This window comes from Trematomus bernacchii, unplaced genomic scaffold (genome assembly GCF_902827165.1).
Source record: "Trematomus bernacchii unplaced genomic scaffold, fTreBer1.1, whole genome shotgun sequence".
NCBI classification, from domain to species: Eukaryota; Metazoa; Chordata; class Actinopteri; order Perciformes; family Nototheniidae; genus Trematomus; species Trematomus bernacchii.
Window position 1 is genome coordinate 2,460,542 of NW_022987477.1, and position 26,401 is coordinate 2,486,942.

A 26,401-nucleotide genomic window follows, 5' to 3' on the forward strand; every position below is an offset into this window, starting at 1 on the left:
AAAGGGAACACCCCTTTAATAAAGCTTTGCAACATGCTGTTTTGGAAAAAGTACTCCTTTACTTACGTCAAAGTAATAATACCACATTCTGAACAAGCTCTGTTAAAAGTCCTGAGTGTAAAAGGTCACTTAATTAAAAGTATTGAAGTATTATAAGAGACAAATGTACTCGAGTATCAAAAGCAAAAGTACTCATCGTGAAGAATGGCTCTTTTAAAAGTGTTATTTCATTATGGAATATTATAATATCCTGTTTTTATCCCTGCCAGATACATATAGAGTTGTAATTCATCAATGTTGAGGACATTTATATTGTGTGCACTACTGAGTCAATGAGAAAAATGATATGATAAATTATTTTTTCAAACCCACACTCAATGGCCTTGGCTCATTTTCTGTGAAGAACATATATCAGAACACATTTTCAATGACCACCCACTGTACCCCCCCCGAATATTATTCAGAATAACCCAGCTTCCCCCAAATGTCTTTTTGGTGTCTATCTACGCTGGGATCCTGAGTCGTGGCTGATCCTGAGTCCTGAGTCCTGATCTGAGTCCTGAGTCCTGATCTGAGTCCTGATCTGAGTCCTGATCTGAGTCCTGGACTTCGAGTCGTGGCTGAACCTGTCACTGTGGTCCTGCCTGACTCTCATCATACTACTTCCCTGATGGCTCCCACAGGATTGTTGACATCCTCGTGGATTCATCTTCTTATTATAGACACATGCATTTCCAAACATTTGGTCTACCTATACGCTGTAAAATGTATTATCTTTTCGAATTTACACACGGCATCTATTGCACGTCTGTCCGTCCTGGGAGAGGGATCCCTCCTCTGTTGCTCTCCCTGAGGTTTCTCCCATGTTCCCCTTTAAACTGTGGGGTTTCTCTGGAAGTGTTTCCTTGTACGATGTGAGGGTCTAAGGACAGAGGGTCTAAGGGTCTAAGGACAGAGGGTCTAAGGGTCTAAGGACAGAGGGTCTAAGGACAGAGGGTCTAAGGACAGAGGGTGTCGTATTGTCATACTGATATTCTGTACAAACTGTGAAGTCCACTGAGACAAATGTAACATTTGTGATGTTGGGCTATATAAATAAACATTGATTGATTGATTGAGGAAAATTCACAATTTAATAAGTAAATAATTGTGCTGTTTATTTGAACAGTTGTAGTATTTCTTATCTCTTATAAACCAGAAAAATCACACAAAAGCGTAACAATTTGAGAAAGCAATATTTATTTTTAACAGTATACAAAATACAAGTCAAAATGCATGAGGAAACACAAACATTATACCCTTTTTGATAAATGAACTACATGCTTAGATGTAAAATGAATAATAAATTAAGCCTGTCTTTAGAACATGGAGTACAAAATGTGTCGACAGGTTGGATTGGTCTTCAGTATTATATAATTTCCCTTATTATAAGAAGCTTCATTATATATGTTGCAGCAGTGCAAAACAGTCATAGATTACAATATATACAAAGCATTAAGAAAATACACCTCATCCAGAGACAATACTGCATCGATACACACAGGTTTATCAGAACCTCTTATTTAAATATATGTTTCTGCTTGTCAGCGATCTCCATTGGAGTCATGCTCTCCGGGCTGATGTGCTCATAGAGGGGCGTCTTGATGTGTCTCCAGACCACCAGACCTATCCGACCTGCAAATATCGTGCAGGCCAAAGCCAACAGCACGACTACAGCGCAAAGAGAATATATAACAATATCAGAGCGAAGCAGAAATAAGACAAGATAAGATAAGAAGTACTTTTTTGTGTTGCAGCAGCATAAAAAGACACGGCATTGTACAATAAACATTCAAAGAAAACCAGTAGAAATAAACAAGAAAGTAGAAAATAATATACATGTTGAATTACAAATGTACAAGTTATTATATATACATAAGTACATATACATGAGTGTGCACATTGTCTGTGTAACTGTGTTCCTCACCGATGAAGGTGTTGTTTCGTGAAGGGTCTGCAGCGTTGTAGTTCTTGGAGAACACTCCGGTCAGCGCCCAGATCACCGCGGGGTAGATGGACAGGATGTACCTCACGTGTTTATCCAGGATGGTGTTTTCAAGGACAGTCCTGCAAGAAACACAACACATTTTTAACTTAGTAAAGGCAGTGGTGTTTCTTTACTTAAGTATTTACACTTCAGAGCAAATGTTGAATTCCACTAAATTGATTTGATAACTTGAGTACCTTTGAACCATTCAGATTAATAAGGATGCTTAATCAATTTCTGACATCTTCAGGAGCCAAAATGTGAACCTGGGAGGCCCATTTGAATGATATTTGTTGTAGATTTGGAAGTTTTAGAGGACGCTGGATCGATTGGATATTTACAATAATATGAGTACTGTGTCCACCACTTTGCACTCACCACACCAACAGCACCACAGTGAGGACAGAGAGTGAGATGGTGGCAGCGTTCGTCGTGGATATCTTAGCGTCTGCAGTCAGCACGATGGTCAGGTTCACCAGCGATGCTATGGTGGTCCATGTTGCGTATATGGCGATCCCATTCTGAACCTGCGGCAGAGAAACAGAACACACTCAGCATGCAGAGCTGACACTGCAAGATGTGTCTGAGAGGTGAACAGCTGCTGGACTCACCACCACTCGGTGAAGCCACAGGTCCACTTTGTGGTACTTTGCCAGCCACGCTCCGTAGTTGTTGAGACCGATGCAGGAGAAGAATATCATGAGGTAGTTAGTGAGGGCGATGAGGATGAGGAAGGCAAGCGCAGCAGACATCAACCTTTGATAGGGATGGAAGATAGAAAAAAGGATATGTTAACAGTTGTTGTTGCATTTATGCATTTGTGTAATCCTGTCCAATCGGCAACTATTCACATGTTTCTTGTATAATATCCTCCTTTTTTACACATATATAACTATAAATCTACTCATATTCCTGAATCACACATCACACATTTCCCTTTTAGGGTTTTACTGCTTATGGCACCCTTGGTTCAAACAAGAAATAACTCCCAGAATAGACGAAAATATAAAAAGCAACATTTGAATATGTAATATCAGAATGAGACACACTCTTTAAAGTAGCTGGATGTCTGTAATATTCAGTTCATGCACTCTGTCACTCAATGTGTGCACTAATCATGCCTTATGAGCTTATTGATTGTAGGTGATGACCTGTATTTGACCCTATGACCTATAAGCCTCTCCTTCATTCACATACATGCAGTCACATACATGCAGTCATACATATTGCCTGTAATTTAGGGTTTCTCATTTGCTGATTGATTTCAGTAGAAGTAAATAATGAAATCTTACTTTCTGTCCCACAGGAACAACCATGCAATGTTTAAGGTCAGGTTCAAACACCAAGTCACGAAGAATCCATGAGGCAGAACGGCCGGGCTGCAGTACACCGGACCGTATGCATTCCTGAAGACAGAATCACATGGTAAGTGTTGGTAAAAACATACAATTAAACCAGCTAAAAATAGGCGGGTTCCTACTTCCTAAAGATGCCGGAGATGACGTAGACCATCACTAAAGCCAGGAAGATGTAAATGATGGCCCAAATGGTGAACGTCCATCCGTCCGGAGTGATCTCCGTCACAAACGCATCTGAGATGTTCTTGGTGCTCTCCAAAAAGGGATCTTTGAGCGAAAAAAAGGTAGAAAATTAAGTTATTTTGACTCATTGAAAAAGTCAAAGGATGCAGCATTACTTCAACATTTCTACATTAAACAAACAAACCTTATCTCACAAAATAATATATATAATGAAAGCATTAAAACGTACCTATTCCTGGTCCTGCCAAAGCAGTGAACACCATGGTGATGATGAAGAATATCAGTGAGAGCACTATGGCAATCACACGGATGATGCTGTGTTTGGCCATTTTTGGACAAGTTATCTAAAACTAAGATAAAATAGTATTAATAAAACACACTTTAAACCGTAAAGAACAAGGTTTAGATTTAAAATCTGTTGAATAAAGAAGCTTTTCACCTACTGTTTATGTTGTTCTTTGATGGCAGAAAGTCAAAGACTGCTGTCGAGGAGGGGCTTTCCTGGCGTTAAAAGGAGCTCCTTGTGCAACACTGAGCCTTGTATTGCCTGTCAGCACGTGTTTGAAACTCACCTCACCTGGCATTTACTTTTTATTGTGTTCTTTGTGAATGGATATTTTGATCTGTAGATGAATGAAAAGATAAAAGACCTGACCTTGGATTGATGACTCTGCTTCATAACTGAATTATGAAAGCTGGACTTTGATCCTGTGTAGTAGTGTTTGGTAACAGGTGCTATCAGCCAATCACATCGCTTTGTGAGCCGGCAGGTGTGGCCAGGTCTTTTATGAACAGCCAATGAGCTAACTTTCTTCTGCTGGAGAAAAAATGCATCATAGGAGGCATTCAGATCCTTCAGACATTAGTCATCCCGACTGTTTTCATTACATATTACCTTCATTTCTCAAGTTATGGGCTGGTGCTTCTCTATATATGTTGTCAACAGTGGAAATGAACTTAATACATGTGCTCAAGTGTTGTATTCAAGGTACTTTGGAGGTATTTTTTAGGTACTTTTAATAGCAAATTGTATATTTAATTTAATTTTAGCTGCATCACAGTTTAGGATTCTGTGTATGAAGACTGTAAAACAACCTGTTCCTCAACATTGTAATTCATTTGACATTAACAGGGTTCTTACGGTCATTAAAAACCTGGAAAAGTCATGGAAATTCTAAATGCAAATACCAGGCCCTGGAAAAGTTATGGAAAACAATATTTTTCCCAAGGTTTTGGAAAAGTCATGGAAATGTAACTAAAGTTGCATCAAATATAATTTATATTTTATCTAATCGCTGAAATAGTAATACTATAATGATAATACATACTGTGTCGTATAGTAATGAAATGTAAAATGGCATTTAACTGACAAGGTGTTTTGCTGGTGAGAGATTTTAGTAGAAGCTAGTAAGCCGCCTATTTGATTTGTTTTAGATCACAACATGTTTCATATGCAGACCTTATTTTCCTGTTCCAGGTTAAAATAAACAATTTTCAGTGGTACCGCTGAGAAAGAGTAATTTTTTTGGTCATGGAAAATTAGGTAAAGGTCATGGAGAAGTCATTGAAAATCATTGGTGAAAAAGTGTATGAACCCTGATTAAGCATCATTATAATAAGGTCAGTGATATAACTCCCTCTGTATAGGAGGAGTCATCGTTCATATGGTTTAGTAACAGCATTTTATGGCCTTATCAAAGCAGCAGGTGAGATCAGAGTATGCTCTTTTATTATAATGAATTATGGAGTTATGAAACGATGACTTGCTTTCAGTTTTAGAGACGTTATCCAACTGTATATTACATCTGACCTCAATTCAATGTATTTATAGTGACTAGTAAAGCTATATTTGCATATTTTGATTTGAAAATATGTCTAGTTTACTTTTTTAAACCACAATTTCACAAATAAAATGCCTGTAATTGACACTTTTTGCAAGGTTTGATAACATTTTCAAGGCTTAAAAAGTGCTGGTCCTGGGGGGAAAATACGCAGAGTGTGCTGGAGCCATATGTATACAGGTCTTTAAAGTGTAACAATGTTTGGATGCTGTAAGGTCGGTGCAGGTCTGTCTGGGGGGGGGGGGTTCTTTCATCTCAGGAGCACAAGTTAAGTTCATTTCTGACGGCTTTTGATTGATGCACCTGCTGAGGGGTCAGGCAGAGTTCAGACACTCTCTGACCTCGATTGATACTCCAAACTTAAATGGCATATCTGTGTTAAAAAAAAAATCAAGAAAGAAAGTGCAGAAGGAAACATCCATGTAAACTCAGTGTGCTGCTCTGTGATGCTAGTTCAACCCAGATACTTGGCATCTCATCTTGGCAAGTTCAAGGTTCAAGGTTCAAGGTTCAAGGTTCTTTATTGTCAATCTGACATAGCTACAGAGTAATTATGTAGTTGAAAATCTTATGTCACAGGCTTCTCCAACAATGCAACATAATAAACATAAACATCAATGTTTGGGCTCAGGCTCTGAGCGGAGGAAACCCTCAGGATTGAGTGAAGGTGTGCGTGCAATATACCGGCGGGCCAGATCTAATAGTAATTCAAAATTATCCAAAAAATATCTATTACTGAAACTGTGATCATTATAAAAGTCCTATAGATGATGAACAGAGAGAAACTGTGCAGTGTGGAAAAGCTAAAACTATTTTTGTATTATTATCTCCCCTTATATTCCTTTACCATTTACATATTGGAAGCAATCGTTTTCAAGAAAAGAGAAAGCTGTGATTTATAGTAGTATCATTACTATTGTTATTATGATTAGCTACTATCGTTTTTATGATCTCTCATTATTATTTTACTTCTTTCCTGTTTCACCTCTGTGTGTTTTAACGTCTATGAGGCCCATCTGTCTGTTGTGAATGTTGGTCAATGTGTTCAAGATCATGCACGGCTCTAAGATGATACCGGAAGAAGAATTGATTAGAAATATGATGGTTTTGTTCTGCCTGTCATCCCTGCAGGTGCATGTGATCATCGGTCAAGTTCACATTCATTTATTGTGTCTATTGAAGCTATATAGTATTTGCATATTTACTTTTGAAATTTGTCTGTAGCTTTTTATCCATGTATGTCAACAGCAATTCAATATTTAGCTGAACAACCATGCACAGTTTTGATAACACTTTTAACAAAAACAACAAGCAGGTACCTTTTCCCATATTTATTCCTTAAAAATGTAAACAAACAAACAGTTTTAAAAAGTCTATGATTTACACTTTTTCTCAAGTTTTGATAACACTTTTTCAACCCTTAAAAGTGTGTTGACAATCACACTCATCATTTTAAAAACAGCAACGTCAAACACTTCCTTTGTGAACATGAACACATGGACATGTTTGGTCAATCAAATGTTGATTTGAAATATTTCTGTATAGTTCTTCAAAAACTTTAAAAAAAACTAGGAAGCATAATATAAATCAAAAAGCTTTAGTTTTGCAGTTTTTAAATTCCTGTAACTGACACTTGTCCAAGGTTTGATAACTATTTTTACACTTTATAAACTAATAGCTACATACAAAAACAGCTCTTTGCAGTTTTTTAAATGTCTGCAAATCAACGCTGAAAAAGATGACAATAGAAAAAACGTAACTTCAAACTTGTTAGGAACCTCCACCAGTCTCTGCAAACATGGAACTCATAAATATGTTTAAATATACATCGTGTCTTCTGTCTCTAGAACCGGCAGCATCCTGGCCGCCCCTCCCGCCTCTCTCTGCGGGCAGTAGCGGCGTGTGTGCGCCTGGTCCCCGCTGGCTCCACAGAGGGGGCAGATGTAGCTCCAGAGGATGGGGCAGATCACTTTCCCTTCGTCTGATTTCAGCCTGTGGGACCGGTACACCGTCACAGACTCTCCGTTCTGCTTACAGAAGCGGCAGCATCCAGGGGGGGTCCCGGTGCTGCAGCTGGTGTCCGACTGGCTGCTCACTGAGCCGGACTCCGAGTTGTTACGCTCCCCTCTCCGGGAGGTGTTTCGGACGAGGCTCCAGGAGGATGCTGCTTCCTTCTCGGGGCCCTTGGTGTGTGTGAGTCCCCCATCATCCCGGGTGCTGTCCCGCAGCCTCTCCAGTACTCTGCCAAGGTTCATGTAGTCATGCCACATGTCGAAGCGGCTCTGGTCCTGTTGTTGCATTGTTGTCATTTTTGGGGAAAATATGCAGTGTGCTGGAGTCGTATTTATACAGGTCTTTAAAGTGCAACAATGTTTGGATGCTGTAAGGTGGCGCCAGGGTGTCTGCGGTGCAGTCTTTCAAGTTCATTTCTGATGGCTTTAATTGGTGCACCTGCTGAGGGGTCAGGCAGAGTTCAGACACTCACAGTTTCTCTCTGTTCATCATTTAAATTACTTTTATAACGATCACAGTTTCAGTAATATATATTTGTTTACATATTGACTATGTCTTTTAAGTTTGGGGTAAGTGTTTGTGTGTCTGGTGTGTGTGTTGGGGGGACAAGATATTAGCAATCGAGATCAGAGTGAGGTCGGCCCAGACCCTAGGTTTTTAAATCCTCACTGAAGACCCACTTCTTCTCTCTGGCTTTCTAGTCAGAGCTGAGTACACACCTGACATTTCCCTGTGTTTTGTTTTTATATTTCTGTTGTTATTATGATTAGCCTGTTATTAGCTACTATCGTTTTTATTATCTTTCATTATTATTATTTTGGTTTTATATTATTTTCCTTACTTCTTTCCTGTTTTACGGGTGTGTTTTTACGTCTATTAGGCCCATAGGTATGTTGTGAATATGTTGGTCAATGTTTTCAAGATCATCCAAGGCTCTAAGATGATACCATAAGCAAGGATAATAATTAATTAGAAATATTATTGTTTTTTTCTGCCTGTCATGCAGGTGCAAGTGATCATAATGGCCCACTGATGGCCCACTGATGGCTCACTGATCGCCGCTGTCAGGCCCACTTCAGACACAGAAACATTGTTAGAGGTTCATTTACAACACTCTCCTTCATACAACTGAGAGGCCGACGCTGACGCATGTATGCAGACCTCTTGAAGTAGTCCTGAAAGTCTGTGTTTAATCCCTGCAGCTGCTTATGTGCTGTGCGTATTTTCACCATGGAATTAAGTCTGCACCCAACCATGCATGGTGTCTGTTAACTGTGTATTACACATGTTCAGCAAGTTGCACGAAGTAAAGGCTCAATTTCTAACCATTTACAAAGCATCGCGTAGGTGGGACGGAGGGGGGAAATGCGGAGGGGGGGATAGTTTGACATCGCGCATGCGCAGTGTCATACCGGCGACGGCTGTACAAACGGTGGCCTAGCGAATAATAAGTGGATTATAGAGCCCAATTTGACAGGTCAGTTGATAATAATTACATGTATTGATGACTCTTCGTATGTTTTAGCCTTATAATAAGAAGCTGTTTCATTATTTCTGTCGGCAACATTTGAATAACGTTGTGCTTGTCGCTTGAGATAATGTTACATGTCAGAGCTAATTCAGTTAGCCACTGTTAGCTAGCTATTTTTCTGCAGTGAATTCATGGAAACTCCGTTCATTCCTATGAGAGTTTCTCAGTGGCGCTTGAAGCCAAAAAAAGGAGCGGCTGGAGGAGTCGGAAAGTACCCGTATGTGGGCCCATTGAGCATGCGCACTGGAGGTTTACCTAAGCCCCGTCTCCTGCTCTAGGCTCAGTCAAATAAATAGAGAGATTACAGGGTATTTTGTCTTAAATTACTTCTCAGATCACCTTTTAGTTCAAACATGTTTATAAAAAGACAATGAGGAAAAAGTATTTTTGTGCCAAAATGACGTCACTTGAGTTTTAGTACCACTGTTGGCCACTACGGTCATTCCAAATCTGCTTCAACGGTTGGAGTGTATTGTGTTAAAAACGGCTATGACATTAGCTATCTGACAAATTGCTCCCGTGTACCTTTGCTTCAATAATTTAATATTTATTCGGGCTTTGCTAGCTTGTGAATCGATACAGGGAAGCAGCACACCCAGTCATTAGATGATTATAGGTTTTGTTGCTTATTAACCACGCAGTGTCAATAAAGCTAACCAGCTAGCTAGCTAGTATCCTCAGATGCCCCGGTTTGTTGAACTGTTTTCTGAGGATGATGCACCGTAGTTTTACATGATTTACTGATTGTTTTTGACGATTCCTATAAATGACACATGCGGAAACTGGTGGGATGTGCCATACAGACAACTCTAATGCCTAAACATACATGATATATGCTTGCATTGTTTCAAGATTCAAAGGTTTTGTTGTCATATGCACAGAAGCTAAAGTGTAGTTTTTGCAAAAGCCCCAGGCCCCTTCAACGATGCAACATAAATATATATCAGACATAAACAATTCAAAGTGTGCAAAAACAAACAGAATATAGATAAAATAGTGCCAACAAATATTGCAAGTTATTTTGTTGGTGATTTAAAAGAGGATTTGGCCATCTATCAGTTCAAGATTCATATTCAGATCAGGAAGTTTACAAAAATGTTCTCCAAATCTTACCTAAGTCTGTCTAAATAACATGTATTTCTGCATCTCTCCAGGCTACACAATGAGTCAGGGTAAGGACAATGCACGACTCAAGAGCTACAAGAACAAGTCCCTCAACACAGATGAAATGAGAAGAAGGAGGGAAGAGGAAGGCCTACAGCTTCGGAAACAGAAGAAGGATGAACAGGTGAACACAGTGGGCATATGTATTATTGTGTAGGTGGAATTATCCTCCAGGTAGGTCAAACAGACTTAATGATTGCACTGCCAGTGTTGCTCATGTCAGCGAGTACACTTGATCCCATGCTGTTCCTATCAGTGTAATATTGATGATGCAGTATACTGAACAAATATTTTTCTTTGAATCTTTATAGCTCTTTAAGAGGAGGAATGTTGCCACAGTGGAGGATGACGGCCTCCCCGAGGAGGATGGGATGGCCGATAGCGGCTACCTGGAGTCCCAGGCTAACAACATGGATCCAAACACGGTAAGAAAAAAATCCTGCTATCCATGTGCATTCAGTGCCGTTGTTGTGTCAAATTATGCACCCCTGTCGTGAAATGCACCCCCCCAAAAAAGATGCTTCTATTAATCCCACCCTCAAGCACTTTGGAGGGTATAGTTGTAGGACTAGTACCAATAAATGGAGTAAGTTTCATGTATGTGACACGTTTATTGTCAGAGATAGCAAGGGGTGCATATCGTGGCAACCAGGCTGTTCATAAAAAGCACCCCCCCAAAATAAAAATGTTTCTATTAATCCCACCCTCAAGCACTTGATGTAAAAATAAACAATAATTTGTAAAGCACAAGTACAAGTATACAGACAGGACGTCACAATTAAATAAAAACATATATTAAATAAAAAATTAACTGAAAAATAAGTGACGAATGAATGCAAAATCCAACCATCAAAAAGACAACATAGAATAGCGGACTATACGTTCAAATGCGCGTTCCCGTGTCAAGGGGTGCATTTCACGACGGGGGTGCATAATTTGGCACAACACCGTCATTCCCAACACATATGGAGACAACATTGTGTTTCATCTCATTTCCATTCCTGATCCGTACAGGGTGGAGTGATCTCTGAAGACATGACTCAGATGATCTTCTCCAGTAGTCCTGAGCAGCAGCTAATAGGCACTCAGCGCTTTAGGAAACTGCTTTCTAAAGGTAAAACTTCATCTGTTTTAATGCATTGATTTCAGGATAATGCTTTGATAATTGCTATACTCATTTTCTGAAAATTGTCTCACACAGAACCCAACCCACCCATCGATGAAGTCATCGCCACTTCAGGCGTGGTGGAGCGCTTTGTTGAGTTCCTGAAGAGGAAAGAAAACTGTACACTTCAGGTACATTTCCACAGTCTGCAGGTGTGCACAACTTCAATCAAGCTGGGGAGATTTTGATTATGTTTGTGTTGTGCAGGGGGGGGATAACATTCAGCAATTCAAAAATAACCACAGTGATAAACATGTAATAAATGTTATATATTCTGATTATGTTTCAGTTTGAGGCTGCGTGGGTGTTGACTAACATCGCATCGGGGACATCCCATCAGACTCGGGTGGTGATCCAGGCAGGAGCTGTGCCCATTTTCATAGAGATGCTCAGCTCGGATTTCGAAGACGTACAGGAACAGGTAGGGAGGGATCCTAAGTACGGGTGTTTGTTCTTGCAATCACTTCCAGCTGGCAGTCAGATGTAGAAAAGAACACTACAAAGTAGAAGAGATGGAGACATGTTGATGACGCTGCAGTGTTTATTGATATATATATGCATGCAGCAAATATGAGTAGTCATTTTATTAGAATTAAATAGGTTTTATTTATTTTTTTAATCAATTTATTGAACATGTCAGAAACAAAACATACAATAATAATAATAATAATATATATATTCCTTTTTTTTTTCTTCTCACTCATAATAATAATTATAACAAAGTACAACAAAATAATAAAAAAATAAAATAAAAATAAATTCTCAAATAGTCTCTGTCATGTTCAACAGGGGCATGTTTCTGGTCCTACCCCCTCTAGCATACATTTTCCTTATAAATAAAAGATTAGGTCATCGTCATCAGCGACATGTTTGTCTTGTTAATTTGTTTGTTTGCTTTTAGTTTTTTACAAAACAATCAGAAATAAATTACTTTCAGTTTAATTTCATTTAATTTCAAACCTTTATTTATCCAGGTTGTATCCCATTGAGATCATTGATCTCTTTTTCAAGGGAGACCTGCTCAAGTAGGTTCCACATGAAACATTAAAAACATAAACAGAACAACAAAAGGACATCATACAGCATCATTACAGGGATTACAATTTACATAACTATCCACATGAACAGGTACCAACAGCTTCCGATTCAGTAGCATCCAACCGAGCTTTAAAAACATTTAGTGGCACCAGATTGCTCAGTTTCCATTTCAATTGCAGACTATTCCAGGACAGTGGAGCTGCGCATCTAAATGCTATCTCCCCTAAGACAGTCCTAGCAGTTGGCACATTTAATAAAACCACAGCATTCGATCTCATGTAGTAGCCAATAGAATAGCCAAGTTAAATAGACTTGTACAATATGTCAGTGCATCAGTACAGTTATTCCACAGACTAACACCTTTTGATGAGATGCAATGAAGTTTGGCATTTGTTCGTACGGGTGGTTTTTTGAAAATGCAGTTTCCTCTCAACATGTGTATGTTTTCTCTGCGTGTGAAAAGTCCCTGGATATTATGAGGTAATTGTTGATTTGCGGCTTTGAACATAATTTGAATAGTTTTATAGTCAACCAGGTCTTGTAGTTTGATAAATAATGTATTTGTTGGTTCTCTGTACGTCGTTTTATGTATAACTCGTATGGCTCTTTTTTGCAGGATGAAGATAGGGTGTGTATTTGTTTTATATGTGTTCCCCCAAACTTCCACACAATCATTTTCAATCTTATGTAATGTATTCTTTCTTATAAACTTATTTTGTATATGAGTTTCATTTTCAATCTTATTTTCCATTAATCATGGCATTATATCCTGGCATTTATGTTAATTCTAAGTATTTTTCGCTGCATTTCTTGTATGAAATAAGCAGTACATATATGGTTTTTTATCACTTAAACTTCTCTCATTACATTCCTTGTCTTTAACTTACTGAAGTATAGTGTATGACAACATGTATTTATTGAACCCTCCTTGTTTGATAACCCTATTGACTGACCTGATGTGTGTGTTGCAGGCAGTGTGGGCCTTGGGAAACATAGCAGGAGACAGCACAGAATGCAGAGACTTTGTCATAGACTGCAACATCCTGCCTTCCCTGGTGCAGTAAGTAGCAACACGATGTCGTCCTCACCTCGTTATCACACTGGAAAGTACAGAGTGATTTTGACCCCGTGAGACACTCTCCCTCTGCAGGTTATTGGCCAAACAGAACCGTCTAACAATGATGAGGAATGCAGTGTGGGCGCTCTCAAACCTGTGCAGAGGAAAAAACCCACCTCCGGACTTCGCTAAGGTAATTTGCCAAGATAAACACATCGCTATAGCAACCTCTCACATTGCTAAAGTATATCATATCACACGCTGTAGGCAGTTTAAATCCCTTTTTAACCCTCCCACTATGTCTCTCTTTCCCCCAGGTGTCCCCGTGTCTCAGTGTGCTGTCCTGGCTGCTGTTCGTCAATGACACAGACATCCTGGCTGATGCATGCTGGGCACTCTCCTACCTATCTGACGGCCCCAACGACAAAATCCAGGCTGTTATTGACTCAGGAGTCTGTCGCAGGCTGGTGGAGCTACTGCTGTGAGTATTTAAACACATCTTCACGGCTACAGTGGGTGTGACAGTCCAGATGTAGGTGTGTGTGAATGTTCCCACACAGTATTTGAGTTTCACTAATGCATTACCAGCTGTGAGAAACTGCAAAGGTCAGGAGAGGACACACTGTAGTACTGTAGTTCTACATTTATTACTACTATCATGTGGGGAAAACAGGTCGTAAAGTATCAGTTTTGAATTTCTGAATCTGATCCAAATTACAATCCTGCTTTGTTCCAGGCACTCTGACTATAAGGTGGTATCTCCTGCACTGAGAGCTGTTGGGAACATAGTCACAGGAGATGATCTGCAGACACAGGTAATAACACATCAAGTCATTCTACCCCTGTTGAAGTTTATTCAATATTTATAGATACAACATGTTTTAACTTGGTGTGTAATTTACGATTGTCTAGGTGATTTTGAACTGTTCGGCGCTGCAGTCCCTCCTGCACCTCCTGAGCAGCCCCAAGGAGTCCATCAAGAAGGAAGCGTGCTGGACCATCTCCAACATCACCGCAGGGAACCGAGCACAAATACAGGTGTGTGTGTGTGTGTGTGTGTGTGTGTGTGTGTGTGTGTGTGTGTGTGTGTGTGTGTGTGTGTGTGTGTGTGTGTGTGTGTGTGTGTGTGTGTGTGTGTGTGTGTGTGTGTGTGTGTGTGTGTGTGTGTGTGTGTGTGTGTGTGTGTGTGTGTGTGTGTGTGTGTGTGTGTGTGTGTGTGTGTGTGTGTGTGTGTGTGTGTGTGTGTGGTGTGTGTGTGTGTGTGTGTGTGTGTGTGTGTGTGTGTGTGTGTGTGTGTGTGTGTGTGTGTGTGTGTGTGTGTGTGTGTGTGTGTGTGTGTGTGTGTGACCTGGTTTAGTATGAATAAAAAGCCTTTCAGAAGTATTTAAAAAAAGTTGCAGTCTTAAGATTTTTCACCTGCTGACGCCTCAAAAAAGTGCGTTGCCTTGGAGAAGAAGTCTTCTGAATGACTTCTGTGTGGCGTCTGACGGAATAACACAGCAAGTTGAGCATTCCCTCCTCTAATAAAGTCCTTTCCCTCATTAGATGGTGATGGATGCCGACCTGCTGCCTCCTCTCATCACCATCCTGCAGGTCGCAGAGTTTCGCACAAGGAAGGAGGCAGCCTGGGCCATCACCAACGCCACCTCAGGGGGCTCTGCAGAGCAAATTAGGTAAGGAAACACTTGTAATAACATTAGTTTAGTAGTCTTCTTTAGCCTGTACATTGACTGTAGTTTAGTTTGATCTTTTGATGCAATATTTGTCGTTTACTGCATATGATTTGTGTTCATCGTGGAGCAAAAGAAAATTGTAAGCTCAGAATACAAGTGTAATTCTGTGTCTTTGTGTGCACTGCCCCCTGTAGGCACATTGTGGATCTCGGCTGTATAAAACCTCTCTGTGACCTGCTCACACTCATGGACTCCAAAATAGTTCAGGTGGCTCTCAACGGCCTGGAGAACATCCTGCGACTGGGAGAGCTGGAGGCCAAGAGGGGGGGGGGCATCAACCCCTATTGTGCCCTCATCGAAGAGGCCTACGGTAAGTCTCCATACACACACAAGCAGAGTTGGGTGTAATAATATTACTTTTGTCGGTAAAGGAGTAATGTAACGCGTTACTTTTATAATTCAGTAATCACACTACAGCTAGCCTACTAAGATACAGAATTACTAGATTCTCCCTTTGACAGACAAGAGGGATTTCCGCCGCAGGTTTATATTTACGTAACATTTGCGCGACTTGCGCGTCCACGTGCAGTGCATAAACATGGCTGAGTCAACAGCGATAACTTGCGAGGGGTGGAGGTATGTCCATTATTTTGAGTTCGTCCGAAGAAAGGACAGGAATGTGCCGCTGAGGTGCAAACTGTGTCCAGGCAGGAAGCTTTTATCCACTGCTGCAAACACAACGTCAAACCTCAACAAGCACCTGCAAAGACAACATGCTAACGTGAAGCTAATAGCTAAGGAGGACCTCCGAATCCAGAGTGAGGATGTCGAGTAAAGTAACGCACTGTAGGTGCGCCGCATTTGCGCTTCAGATGAGGCCCCCTCCGCAAAATGAAGCACCCTCCGCAGTCTGCGTGATCTGCCTGTAGGGAGGGGCGGCCCTGCGAGTAAAGTAACGAGTAAAGTAACGCGTTACTTTATGTAGAGAGTAACGAAGTAAAGTAATATATTAGTTTTTTTTTAAAGTAATAAGTCATATGTAATATGTTACTTTTTTTTAGTAACGACCCCATCTCTGCACACAAGTACAATTATTGCAATCAATTGAATTTAGTATTATTAATTCATTATGCATTCCTTAATTGTAATGCTACTGCAGTTTCCCAGAAGCCAAAGTGACGTCACGAGCACATTCAAAGAGGTTCCATTTATAGGGATATAAACCTGACATTTGAGACACTGGAAACCAGAAGTCAGACAAACCTGATGAATGAACACTTATTTGAATAGCTTGCAGTAAATTGATCCTTCCCTCTTCGCAGGCCTGGACAAGTTGGAGTTCCTGCAGGGCCACGAGAACCAGGAGATCTACCAGAAGGCCTTCGACCTGATCGAGCGCTACTTCAACACCGAGGACGAGGACCCGGCTCTGGCCCCGGCCGTGGACCTGCAGCAGCAGCAGTTCCTCTTCCAGCAGTGCGAGGCCCCCATGGAAGGCTTCCAGCTATAATGCTAAAAACCCTTTCCTCCCCATGTGCTCCACCTCCATCCTCATCTCTCTCTCTCTCTCTCTGCCCACTGCCACGATCAAGGGGTTTGGATGACCCCTCCCCTCCCCTCCTGAGATCCAATCATAACCATGATTATGTGACGTTGCAGGAGCGTGTGCGAGTACGTCTGATGTGGGTGGAGTTCTGCAGTCCTGTCAGCCAGTTTGTGAAGGTTTCACTCATTCTCACGTCACCCTCACCTTCCTGCTCAGCTGATTGTCCTCGTAACACCCCCCCTCTCCTGTCGTACTGTTAGGATTCCCTCAGCTCCCCCCCTAAATGAAAAGCACTCTTCCTGACCCGGTGGGAGTTCGTAGGACTGCACTGCTTGTCTGATTGAAGCATTAATGACTCACAAGACAGACAAACATGGACGTGATTTTTTTTACTCCGTCTTCCTCACATGGAGAAGAACGATGTAACCTAAACACTGGACTGACCATGAGACGTTGACCACATGTGACTGTGGTCTTTGGACTGAGCTGCGTTGACCACATGTGACTGTGGTCTTTGGACTGAGCTGCGTTGACCACATGTGACTGTGGTCTTTGGACTGAGCTGCCCACAGTACAACCCACGGACTCAACTGACCTCTACTAAAGGCACTTAGACACGCCATAAATGAGGTGTTTTCCCTCGCCTCCTCTGGATAAGCCACCACAGGGAATTAGGAACTTGACTGTCGCTGAGGGGCGGAGTTTGGCTGCTTGCGTTCCCTCTTGGAAACCATCATGCATTCTTTTGATCCAGTAGTGGGTCTTTCCACTTCATGTGACGTCATTAGCCCTGTGGATTCATGGGAATTGGAGTCTTCCCTCGCACTGAGACATTTAGACAGACTTGGACAAAACAGACTATTTAACCCCGGGATCTGTCCAGCAGCAGAGCAGCGGGATATTTTATTTTATTTTTTATTATCTTACCATAATTGCATTTCATTTGCAGCACTTTAGTTCTGGACTGACGCCTGCTCTTCGAGAATATACCGTTGTTTTATTACGTTAACTATTTCATTGGTTGATGACGCAGCTCTTCCCTCCTCAGGCGTAAAGGAGTCCGGATGCTCGGTCCCCTTCTGGTTTCACAAGGATTACAATGTACTTTGCTGACTGTTCCCACAGAAAGGACTCGTCGTGGACTGAAAACTCCTAGCACACTAATTACAATCAGTAGATCATGCTGCCTCGGCAAAGCTAGAAGAACTATATTGTAACAAAGTAAATCTTGGAAAATTGGCTGTTTAGCTGTGCAGTCTAAATGTCTTTCCAACACATGTTCAGGTAGTATTTTCCAATTTGATCATGCCAAATCATCAATACCAGCTATTGGGTCTCAAATTAGTCTTTTAAAGAAAAAGCTATTATTTGTTTAAGTTGGGTTTAGCATCCGTCATGTTGCTGATGGTGCCATAATCCTCATTCTACAGGAACTTTTCCAGATGATTTGATGACAACTCCAGATGAAAAACATACTGGAGATCACCTTAGTTAGCAAAGCTGAATGTTTGTTTACCAAGTCCTCCTAACATTGCTTACTTTTATCAAATCTCTGCAGGAGATGACCAGCTCTACATGTTAATTACTGTTTGTTGTATTGAGTTTGTGCAACTGTCCCCTGTTATGCCATTTGCATAAAAGCTGTTTCATGAACCTCAGTGTTATTGGAGTCTGTGTGCAGGGTGAGTCTTTCCATCGGGGATAGCTTGGTCCAAAAATAGGTGAAAAATAACTTGGTTTAGAGTAGGGATGCCAGAAACTGACCATGACCAAGATCGGACAGGCGACTATTAATCGATTAATCTCCCCCCCCCCCCCCCCCCCCCCGGGGAGGAGGAAAAAAAAAACACTGACGAATGGTATTCCGTTGTTTTCTTTTACTGGAACGTGTACATGGTACAAAAGGGCTCTTCAGGTAGAACAGTATTAATAATAGCATCATTGAAATAAATTAAATAAATAGCCTACTTTATGTGTGTATGTATGGGTGTAGGCGAGAGCGCAGCCGGTTAAGGATTAGTCCTGCCGCCGAAAAAAACCCTTTCCGAGGGCACAGAGCACTGCGGAGCCCCTCAGCTAAATTAACCGCACTCTTCATCTCCCATTCACTATCGATATAATGGCAGGTTATGGTAACATAGGATTCAGTTGTGAGTGCCGTCCACCCGTCGGTGGTTATCGACACCTTTGAGACAGTTGATAAGAGTACGGCCCGGGACCCTGTAATCTGGTTCCACGCTTGCCATAAACTCAAGGAAACCGCCTCCTTCCACGACGGAGAGGGAGGGGAGGGGAGAGGGAGGGGCGGGGTCGGTGTGTACCAGGCTGCAGCAGCAGTCTGCACTCTGCGCTGCTGGCTTCCTCCAAGTTTACAGTAAAACAAACTGGTGGTGTGATCAATGGTCATTTACAATTATTAATACTATTACTATTATTAGCATTAGTCTATATTTTGGTTGAAACCAAACCAGGAAAAAAAAGAAAAACATAAATATTAATAAAAAAAATATATTAATAAAATCGATTTTTAAAAATAATATTCGATTATGGAGACTAACGAATAATCGAATAATCGCTGGCATCCCTAGTTTAGAGTTGAAGTCTACATATAATAATACTTTTCTACAACTCAACTCTACAGTATGAGGGAGGGTAAACAAACAAGGACAGGCAAAAAAAAACAGAAAAGGCAAGAGGAAGTTCATTGAGAAGGGGGCTTATGGGTAGACAGAGATGAAGAGATGGGTTTTGAGGCGGGACTGAAAGACTGAGGGACTCAGAGGCCGTTTCTCAATGTTGAGTATACCTGCTGCAGAGCCACTATTTCAAGTATACTACGTCATCGAGTGGCGCCGAATGCTGGGCATTTAAACGGTCCTTCGGCGCCACTCGATGACGTAGTATACTTGAAATCGTGTCTCTGCAGCAGCTTTACTCGACATTGAGAAACGGCCACGGTCACGAAGATCTTGGCGGAGGGAATTCCAGAGCCTAGGAGCTGCCACTGAGAAGGCTCTGTCCCCAAAGCTGCAGAGTGTGGATGTGGGAATGGATAGGAGTCTGGCTGCGGTGGATCTGAGGGACCGTGGGGGGTTGATAAGGGGTGTGAGATATGGGGGGGGGCCAGTTGGTGGAGTGCTTTGTAGGTGAGGACCAGAATTTTGTAGTTGATGCGATGGGAGACAGGAAGCCAGTGAAGGTCTTTGAGGACTGGGGTGATGTGATGCCATGATAACATAACATATGAAAGTGATATGCAATCAAACAGGAATCCTCAAGAAATACTTTATTTAATATTTTTTTAGTGCTCACTTTATACAAACACAGATGCTGCATCAGTCATGAACAACCCACATGATCCAGAACAGAACGGACCATCGTTCAGATGCCTGATCCACTTCTTGACGTTCTCTTACAGAAAAACAGAACACCATTTAAACCCTGAACTGTCATCACAAGTCGGACCGTTGCCTTTGAGGCTAATTTCAAAACGAAGGCAGTTATTTTGGAGAGATTTCGAGGTATATGTAGAAAGCTTACTAGAAGCGTAACGTTATTGGTGCGTCTCACAGATTTCTTGTCTGAAATGTATCACAACACCACAGTATGTGTTAGTCGTTTCAAAAACATGAAGATAAAACCTCACAAAGGCTTAAAAAAAGTTAGGAATCACAAATATCAACTGCTGTGATTTATGTTGGCTGCTATTTAGGATGGGAGTGGAGAGCTCTGAAGTTGTGATAAATACAGGGATAAGGGGGACACTATGGGCCCAATACGAGGGTATGATGGGACATGGGATCTTTTACTGAGCCTTCTCAGACAGGGCGAGAGCAGCTTCCTTCTCTCTCTGCATTTCCTCCCTCCATCTTGCTTTCTTCTCCATGTTTTGGGCGGTCAGAGTCTCGTTCCTGGCTGCAGCCTGAGAAAAATGAGAAATAGGATCTTTAAAAATGTCTAATTTTCATGTCTGTTGTTGGTCTGAAAACCAAAGCAAAGATCCCATGTCCCATCATACCCTCATATTGGGCCCACAAAGCAGTCGTCCATTATCACTCACCCGTTTGCCCAGGATCACCGTGATCACACACGCCCCAATCGAGACCAGCACCATCACGTAGCAGGCTTTCACTCTCACTTTGTTCCTGGCAGCATCCAGCATCTCAAACCTGAGGCACGGGCAGGTGGACAAACAACAAATATCAAAGACAACACATGCAACGGAACATGCAGGTTTGTTTACATATCCTGCATGTTCCGTTGCAATACCATCAACAATAACCTGCTAATCATACTTTTCAGCAGCGTCCATATGACACCAAATCTCTGTTTATTGTGAGAGCAGGAGGTGGGAGGTCTGCAGTTTGTGTACGTGACAATCAGGACTTCTATCACAGCAGCAGATCTGATGTTATCTGATTATCATGACTTAAGAATCACAGTCATTACCTCCAGCTAAAAACAGACGCCTTGTTTAAAGGGCATTCATCTCGGGAACATCAGCTACCCTCTGCAGCGAGCTCTGTTCTTGTGATGTATGTTAACTGAATTACAGAGAGCCAATCAGTGCGCTGGGAGCTCTGGTGTAAACAGGAAGAAGCTACTCACGACACAATCTCTGGTATCTGGTCTTCTGTCTTGAAGCGTCCCGACCAGAGAAGCAACTTCTTGTCCATATTCGACGGTTTGTAGCCTGGGACCCTGAACGAGGCACGAGCAACTGGAAGGAAAACGCACGTTAGAAAATGAAAAACAAGCATGCAGAATCATCATTTTACAGTTCACTTTCACAAGCCCTAGTGATTAGCTCCATCACCCCGGATTGTAACCCCACTTCCTGTGTTCCTCCTTCCTCTGGGACAAAGGAAATAGTTTCACACACTTCGTACGGCAACAAGTGTCCTGTGATGTACACACTCCTCTGGGGGTAGTGTTTGTGTTACTGAAGCAACAATCACTCACAAGATAGGAAAACATGGGGGGAATTTTAACTCTCTTTCCACAAACATATTTACATGTTATTTGTATTATAGTGGGTGGTAACAGAATAGTATATATTTCTGCTTATGATCCTAAATTGTACCTGGTGCTGGGGCTGCTGGAGCTGCTGGGGCTGCTGGGGCTGCTGGAGGCTCTGCTTTGACCACCTCTGGTTTACTGCACATCCCTCTGTGGCTCCATGTTTCAGTGACCTGTCTGCACCTCTGACCTGTTCACATATACAGAAACATTAGGAAAACTTCAAGGAATCATAACAAGGCTTAAACCATGTAATATTGGTTAAACTGAGTATTATTTTTTATCATTTAGTATGTCAAATGTCAGACAACAAGGGAGAAAGCCCAACTGAATTGACTAAACTGGCAAAAATCAATGATATTCCGTTTACTCTTTCATAAGAAAAAAATCACATCCGAGAGGCTTGAACTGCAAAATATGTGTATTTTCTTTGGTAAAATGCTTAAACAATAGCTGATGGCTTGGTTTAACCCTTGTGCCCTCCTCGGGCATTTTTGTACATTTTTCCTGACTTTTTTTTTGGATTTGGTGTTCATTTCAGCTGTGTTACAGCTTTTGGCATGGATATTTACAAGAAGTCTTCTTTTGAGTCATATTTTTTAAATCCAATGTTGTTTACTCTTACATGTTTTGCATACTCTCGTGATGCATTTTGCACCCTCTGGACCCCTTCGTGGCAAAAATGTACACGCTCATAGAAACTGCTATTAAATCATCATACATCAATATTTTATTAAACTTTTTTTTCCATTAATCACTTGAACAACTTCTAACGTGCTCAAAACTACCAAACATCCAATAATTTTCAGGATTTTAACCCTTTAAATGCCTGTTTCATTATTTGAATTATTTAATTTCTCTTAAAAAACACAAAAAATGAATTTCTTTCAATATAATAATTAGTAGAGGGATGGAACTTTGGTGGTTATTAGAGTCTTGGATGTGTCAAAGATTAGCAACAAAATTGATTTGACTGCATTATTAATTTTTACGTAGTGTCAGATACTACCTCTGGACACCTTCGTGGCAAAAATGTACACGCCCATAATAAATGCTATTAAATCATCATACATCAATATCTTTTTCTACTTTTTTTTCATGAATCACATAAACAACTTCTAACGTACTCAAAACTACCAAACATTCAATCATTGTCAGGATTTTAATCCTTTAAATGCCTGTTTAATTATTTTAATTATTTCATTTCTCTCAAAAATGCCTCATTGACTTCCATTCAGACCACATTTGTTGATCTCACTGCCATTGCAGTATAAAACCATGCATTTTGTAATGTCAGCATTTCATTTCGAAGAAAAGTAGTGATATTTGATATTTCTACTCTATTCCAACAGATTACACAAGTTTCCGTGTAGGCCGATGCATTACATTCTTACATTTTTGCCAGTTATATTATGGAGCCGTGTGACTACCAGGGGGCCCCGAGAGTGGTGTGTGTGTGTATGTATGTATGTATATGTATGCGTGTGCGTGTGCGTGTGTGTGTGTGTGTCATTTCCAGCAGCAGACTAGCAGGTCCTGCAGCATGTGACCTGGTGCTCTCAGGTGATAGAACAACAATTTTTTAGGCCTGTGCACAACCAGCACACACCTCTCCTCCCTCTCCGTGTGTCTGTGTGTGTGTCTGTGAGAATCTGTAAGCATGCACAGATCATTTCATGGGAAAAAAAGGCCATCTTTTGAGGGATGTGTTTGATGTGTCTTTGAAGAGCTGCTTGATTACTCAAAAACAAAAAACAACTGTTAGTGTGTTTATGCACCTGGCTGCCAAAGATAAAAATGCAGTTTGACCAAGGGCTTATTTCATTAGTGAGCAGAGAAGGAGAAAGACCTGGAGCAAAGAGAAGGAACTCAAATGAAGAAGCATTTCAGTGCAGAAGAGACTTCAGAAATAATCTTGCAGCCTTCTTCTGCCAGCGAGCTGCAGGACTCATCTGAAGAAGACACAAGGTTCGAGGGGGGGTCTGACACTGAATGCTCTCTGGAGTCCAGCATTTCTTTGAGTTCCTCTGACCCTTCATCTGAAAGTGGAGAGGACACTGAGGGTCCGGCCCACCATCCACCACCACGGGGGGCTTTCTTCTCACAATCTGTGAGGACACCCTGGTTTTCCCCAGCTCCTGGGAGAACGACCTCCGTTCTTCTCTGTCCCCTCACTGTGGGCCGGACCCTCAGTGTCCTCTCCACTTTCAGATGAAGGGTCAGAGGAACTCAAAGAAATGCTGGACTCCAGAGAGCATTCAGTGTCAGACCCCCCCTCGAACCTTGTGTCTTCTTCAGATGAGTCCTGCAGCTCGCTGGCAGAAGAAGGCTGCAAGATTATTTCTGAAGTCTCCTCTGCACTGAAATGCTTCTTCATTTGAGTTCCTTCTCTTTGCTCCAGGTCTTTCTCCTTCTCTGCTCACTAATGAAATAAGCCCTTGGTTAAACTGCATGTTTATCTTTGGCATCCAGGTGCATAAACACACTAACAGTTGTTTTTTGTTTTTGAGTAATCAAGCAGCTCTTCAAAGACACATCAAACACATCCCTCAAAAGATGGCCTTTTTTTCCCATGAAATGATCTGTGCATGCTTACAGATTCACACACACACACACACACACACACACACACACACACGGAGAGGGAGGAGAGGTGTGTGCTGGTTGTGCACAGGCCTAAAAAAAATGTGTTCTATCACCTGAGAGCACCAGGTCACATGCTGCAGGACCTGCTAGTCTGCTGCTGGAAATGACACACACACACACACACGCACATATACACACACACACACACACACGCACACGCATACATATACATACACACACACACACACACACACACACACACCACTCTCGGGGCCCCCTGGTAGTCACACGGCTCCATAATATAACTGGCAAAAATGTAAGAATGTAATGCATCGGCCTACAGTGGGAAAATGGTTTAATCTGTTGGAATAGAGTAGAACTATCAAATATCACTACTTTTCTTCTAAATGAAATGCTGACATTACAAAATGCATGGTTTTATACTGCAATGGCAGTGAGATCAACAAATGTGGTCTGAATGGAAGTCAATGAGGCATTTTTGAGATAAATGAAATAATGAAAATAATGAAACAGGCATTTAAAGGGTTAAAATCAAAACCGAAAATGGTCGTTTTGAGTACGTTAGAAGTTGTTTATGTGATTCATGAAAAAAAAGTTGAAAAAAATATTGATGTATGATGATTTAATAGAAGTTATTATGGGCGTGTACATTTTTGCCACGAAGGTGTCCAGAGGTAGTATCTGATACTACGTAAAAAATAATAATGCAGTCAAATCAATTTTGTTGCTAATCTTTGACACATCCAAGACTCTAATAACCACCAAAGTTCCATCCCTCTACTAATTATTATATTGAAAAATAATTATGTTTTGTGTTTTTTCGTAAGGAAAAATGAAATAATTCAAATAATTAAACAGGCATTTAAAGGGTTAAAATCCTGCCAATGATTGAAAGTTTGGTAGTTTTGAATACGTTAGAAGTTGTATATGTGATTCATGAAAAAAAAAGTTGAAAAAGATATTGATGTTTGATGATTTAATAGCAGTTATTATGGGCGTGTACATTTTTGCCACGAAGGTGTCCAGAGGTAGTATCTGATACTACGTAAAAAATAATAATGCAGTCAAATCAATTTTGTTGCTAATCTTTGACACATCCAAGACTCTAATAACCACCAAAGTTCCATCCCTCTACTAATTATTATATTGAAAAAAATTCATTTTTTGTGTTTTTTGTCATAAATAATGAAATAATTCAAATAATTAAACAGGCATTTAAAGGGTTAAAATCCAGAAAATTATTGAATGTTTGGTAGTTTTGAGTATGTTATAAGTTGTTTAAGTGATTCATGAAAAAAAAAGTAGAAAGAAATGTTGATGTATGATGATTTAGTAGCAGTTATTATGGGCGTGTACATTTTTGCCACGAAGGGGTCGAAAGGTTGAAAATTCGAGGAGGGCACAAGGGTTAATCACACCAAAAATAACACATGCAAACAACACATTCTACAAACATAAGAAATACGTTCTCGCGAGATATCCAATAAGAAATGAGAGCACAATAAAGCAGAAATGCCAGTGTATTACGCACTTTCTTAATAAGACAGAGGTGTGTCAGGAGGACAAACCATAGAAGAAGTATCGTATAATTATATTAAAACAACACAGTTTACCAAGTCAAAGTAATTTAGTGAGGCGTGTTCATAGCAACTATCAATATAAACACCTTTAAAGCCACCATTTACTGGAATTAGTGGGAGAAGAGACACACTTTACAGCCCAAAAACAACACGTAAAGAAAGGTTAAAATACGAACCAATGAAGTTGCCAAGAGAGAGGCGAGTTCTGACGAAATTCATGTTGTGTTTTGTTAGAGTAAATTAGGAGCAGTCCTCCGTCAGAAAGTCATGGATGTATAAGAACTGAAACTGAAAACTGAAAAGCTGAAAGTCACTACCACCAGAAGGACCCATCACATAAGATGAGCTGCCTGTGTTTGCCTGATCTAAAAAACAAAACAGATCTTTAATTAAAACATGCCCCCCACTGGAATATTGATTAACTTTAGTGGGTTGAATTATATCTTAAAGGTAGGGTAGGTAAGAATGGCGAAACCAGCTTGAGTAAGCTAGAGTTTGGAAGTACACATCCGAAAAAAATCTGCCCCTTCCTTCAGACTTCCTTACAGAGCCCCTCCTCCAACACACACGAACGCGCACATGACCAATGAGGGCGAGATA

General features: G+C 41.0%; 4 protein-coding genes across 6 annotated transcripts; 1 reads left to right on the plus strand and 3 right to left on the minus strand.

The window, feature by feature from the left end:
- Positions 1-1,285: 1,285 nt before the first annotated feature.
- On the minus strand, positions 1,286-4,168 carry LOC117495533. The gene is made up of 8 exons (XM_034146812.1): positions 4,011-4,168; positions 3,797-3,917; positions 3,507-3,651; positions 3,319-3,432; positions 2,638-2,782; positions 2,405-2,553; positions 1,967-2,106; positions 1,286-1,710 (listed from the first exon to the last, which is right to left on the minus strand). Exons 2-8 carry the CDS (start codon positions 3,894-3,896, stop codon positions 1,559-1,561), a joined length of 945 nt encoding a protein of 314 aa, XP_034002703.1. The 5' UTR covers positions 3,897-3,917; positions 4,011-4,168; the 3' UTR covers positions 1,286-1,558.
- Positions 4,169-7,225: 3,057 nt separating this feature from the next.
- On the minus strand, positions 7,226-7,708 carry LOC117497741 (nanos homolog 2-like). Its single transcript, XM_034149749.1, has one exon. It carries the CDS (start codon positions 7,706-7,708, stop codon positions 7,226-7,228), a length of 483 nt encoding a protein of 160 aa, XP_034005640.1.
- Positions 7,709-8,797: 1,089 nt separating this feature from the next.
- kpna1 (karyopherin alpha 1 (importin alpha 5)) lies at positions 8,798-18,248 on the plus strand. 2 transcript variants are annotated; one of them, XM_034146801.1, is made up of 14 exons: positions 8,798-8,898; positions 10,107-10,240; positions 10,428-10,541; positions 11,131-11,230; positions 11,318-11,433; positions 11,571-11,702; positions 13,291-13,379; positions 13,470-13,569; positions 13,694-13,857; positions 14,113-14,191; positions 14,289-14,414; positions 14,922-15,049; positions 15,244-15,419; positions 16,372-18,248. In XM_034146801.1, the coding sequence occupies exons 2-14, from the start codon at positions 10,115-10,117 to the stop codon at positions 16,557-16,559; spliced, it is 1,638 nt and encodes a 545-aa protein (XP_034002692.1). In that variant the 5' UTR covers positions 8,798-8,898; positions 10,107-10,114; the 3' UTR covers positions 16,560-18,248. The 2 variants fall into 2 exon arrangements, with proteins under 2 accessions (XP_034002692.1, XP_034002686.1); XM_034146795.1 differs by lacking the exon at positions 8,798-8,898 and having other exon boundaries at positions 10,085-10,240; positions 11,318-11,412.
- Positions 18,249-19,866: 1,618 nt separating this feature from the next.
- fam162a (family with sequence similarity 162 member A) lies at positions 19,867-26,292 on the minus strand. 2 transcript variants are annotated; one of them, XM_034150333.1, is made up of 5 exons: positions 25,978-26,292; positions 21,692-21,804; positions 21,204-21,319; positions 20,656-20,764; positions 19,867-20,517 (listed from the first exon to the last, which is right to left on the minus strand). In XM_034150333.1, exons 1-5 carry the CDS (start codon positions 26,018-26,020, stop codon positions 20,401-20,403), a joined length of 498 nt encoding a protein of 165 aa, XP_034006224.1. In that variant the 5' UTR covers positions 26,021-26,292; the 3' UTR covers positions 19,867-20,400. The 2 variants fall into 2 exon arrangements, with proteins under 2 accessions (XP_034006224.1, XP_034006217.1); XM_034150326.1 differs by having other exon boundaries at positions 21,204-21,315; positions 21,679-21,804; positions 25,978-26,290.
- Between the last annotated feature and the right edge of the window lie 109 nt (positions 26,293-26,401).

Coding starts and splice junctions, on each gene's coding strand:
- LOC117497741 (XM_034149749.1), bottom strand. CDS start 7,708: ATGCAACAACAGGACCAGAGCCGCTTCGACATGTGGCATGACTACATG.
- LOC117495533 (XM_034146812.1), bottom strand. CDS start 3,896: ATGGCCAAACACAGCATCATCCGTGTGATTGCCATAGTGCTCTCACTG. Junction 2,107..2,404: donor ACTGTGGTGCTGTTGGTGTG/GTGAGTGCAAAG, acceptor TGTTTCTTGCAG/GACTGTCCTTGAAAACACCA. Junction 1,711..1,966: donor ACGAAACAACACCTTCATCG/GTGAGGAACACA, acceptor TTTGCGCTGTAG/TCGTGCTGTTGGCTTTGGCC.
- kpna1 (XM_034146795.1), top strand. CDS start 10,085: ATGTATTTCTGCATCTCTCCAGGCTACACAATGAGTCAGGGTAAGGAC. Junction 11,413..11,570: donor AAGAAAACTGTACACTTCAG/GTACATTTCCAC, acceptor ATTATGTTTCAG/TTTGAGGCTGCGTGGGTGTT. Junction 15,050..15,243: donor GGCTCTGCAGAGCAAATTAG/GTAAGGAAACAC, acceptor TGCCCCCTGTAG/GCACATTGTGGATCTCGGCT.
- fam162a (XM_034150326.1), bottom strand. CDS start 26,020: ATGAATTTCGTCAGAACTCGCCTCTCTCTTGGCAACTTCATTG. Junction 21,316..21,678: donor TCCAGCAGCCCCAGCACCAG/GTACAATTTAGG, acceptor TTTTCCTTCCAG/TTGCTCGTGCCTCGTTCAGG. Junction 20,518..20,655: donor CGGTGATCCTGGGCAAACGG/GTGAGTGATAAT, acceptor CATTTTTCTCAG/GCTGCAGCCAGGAACGAGAC.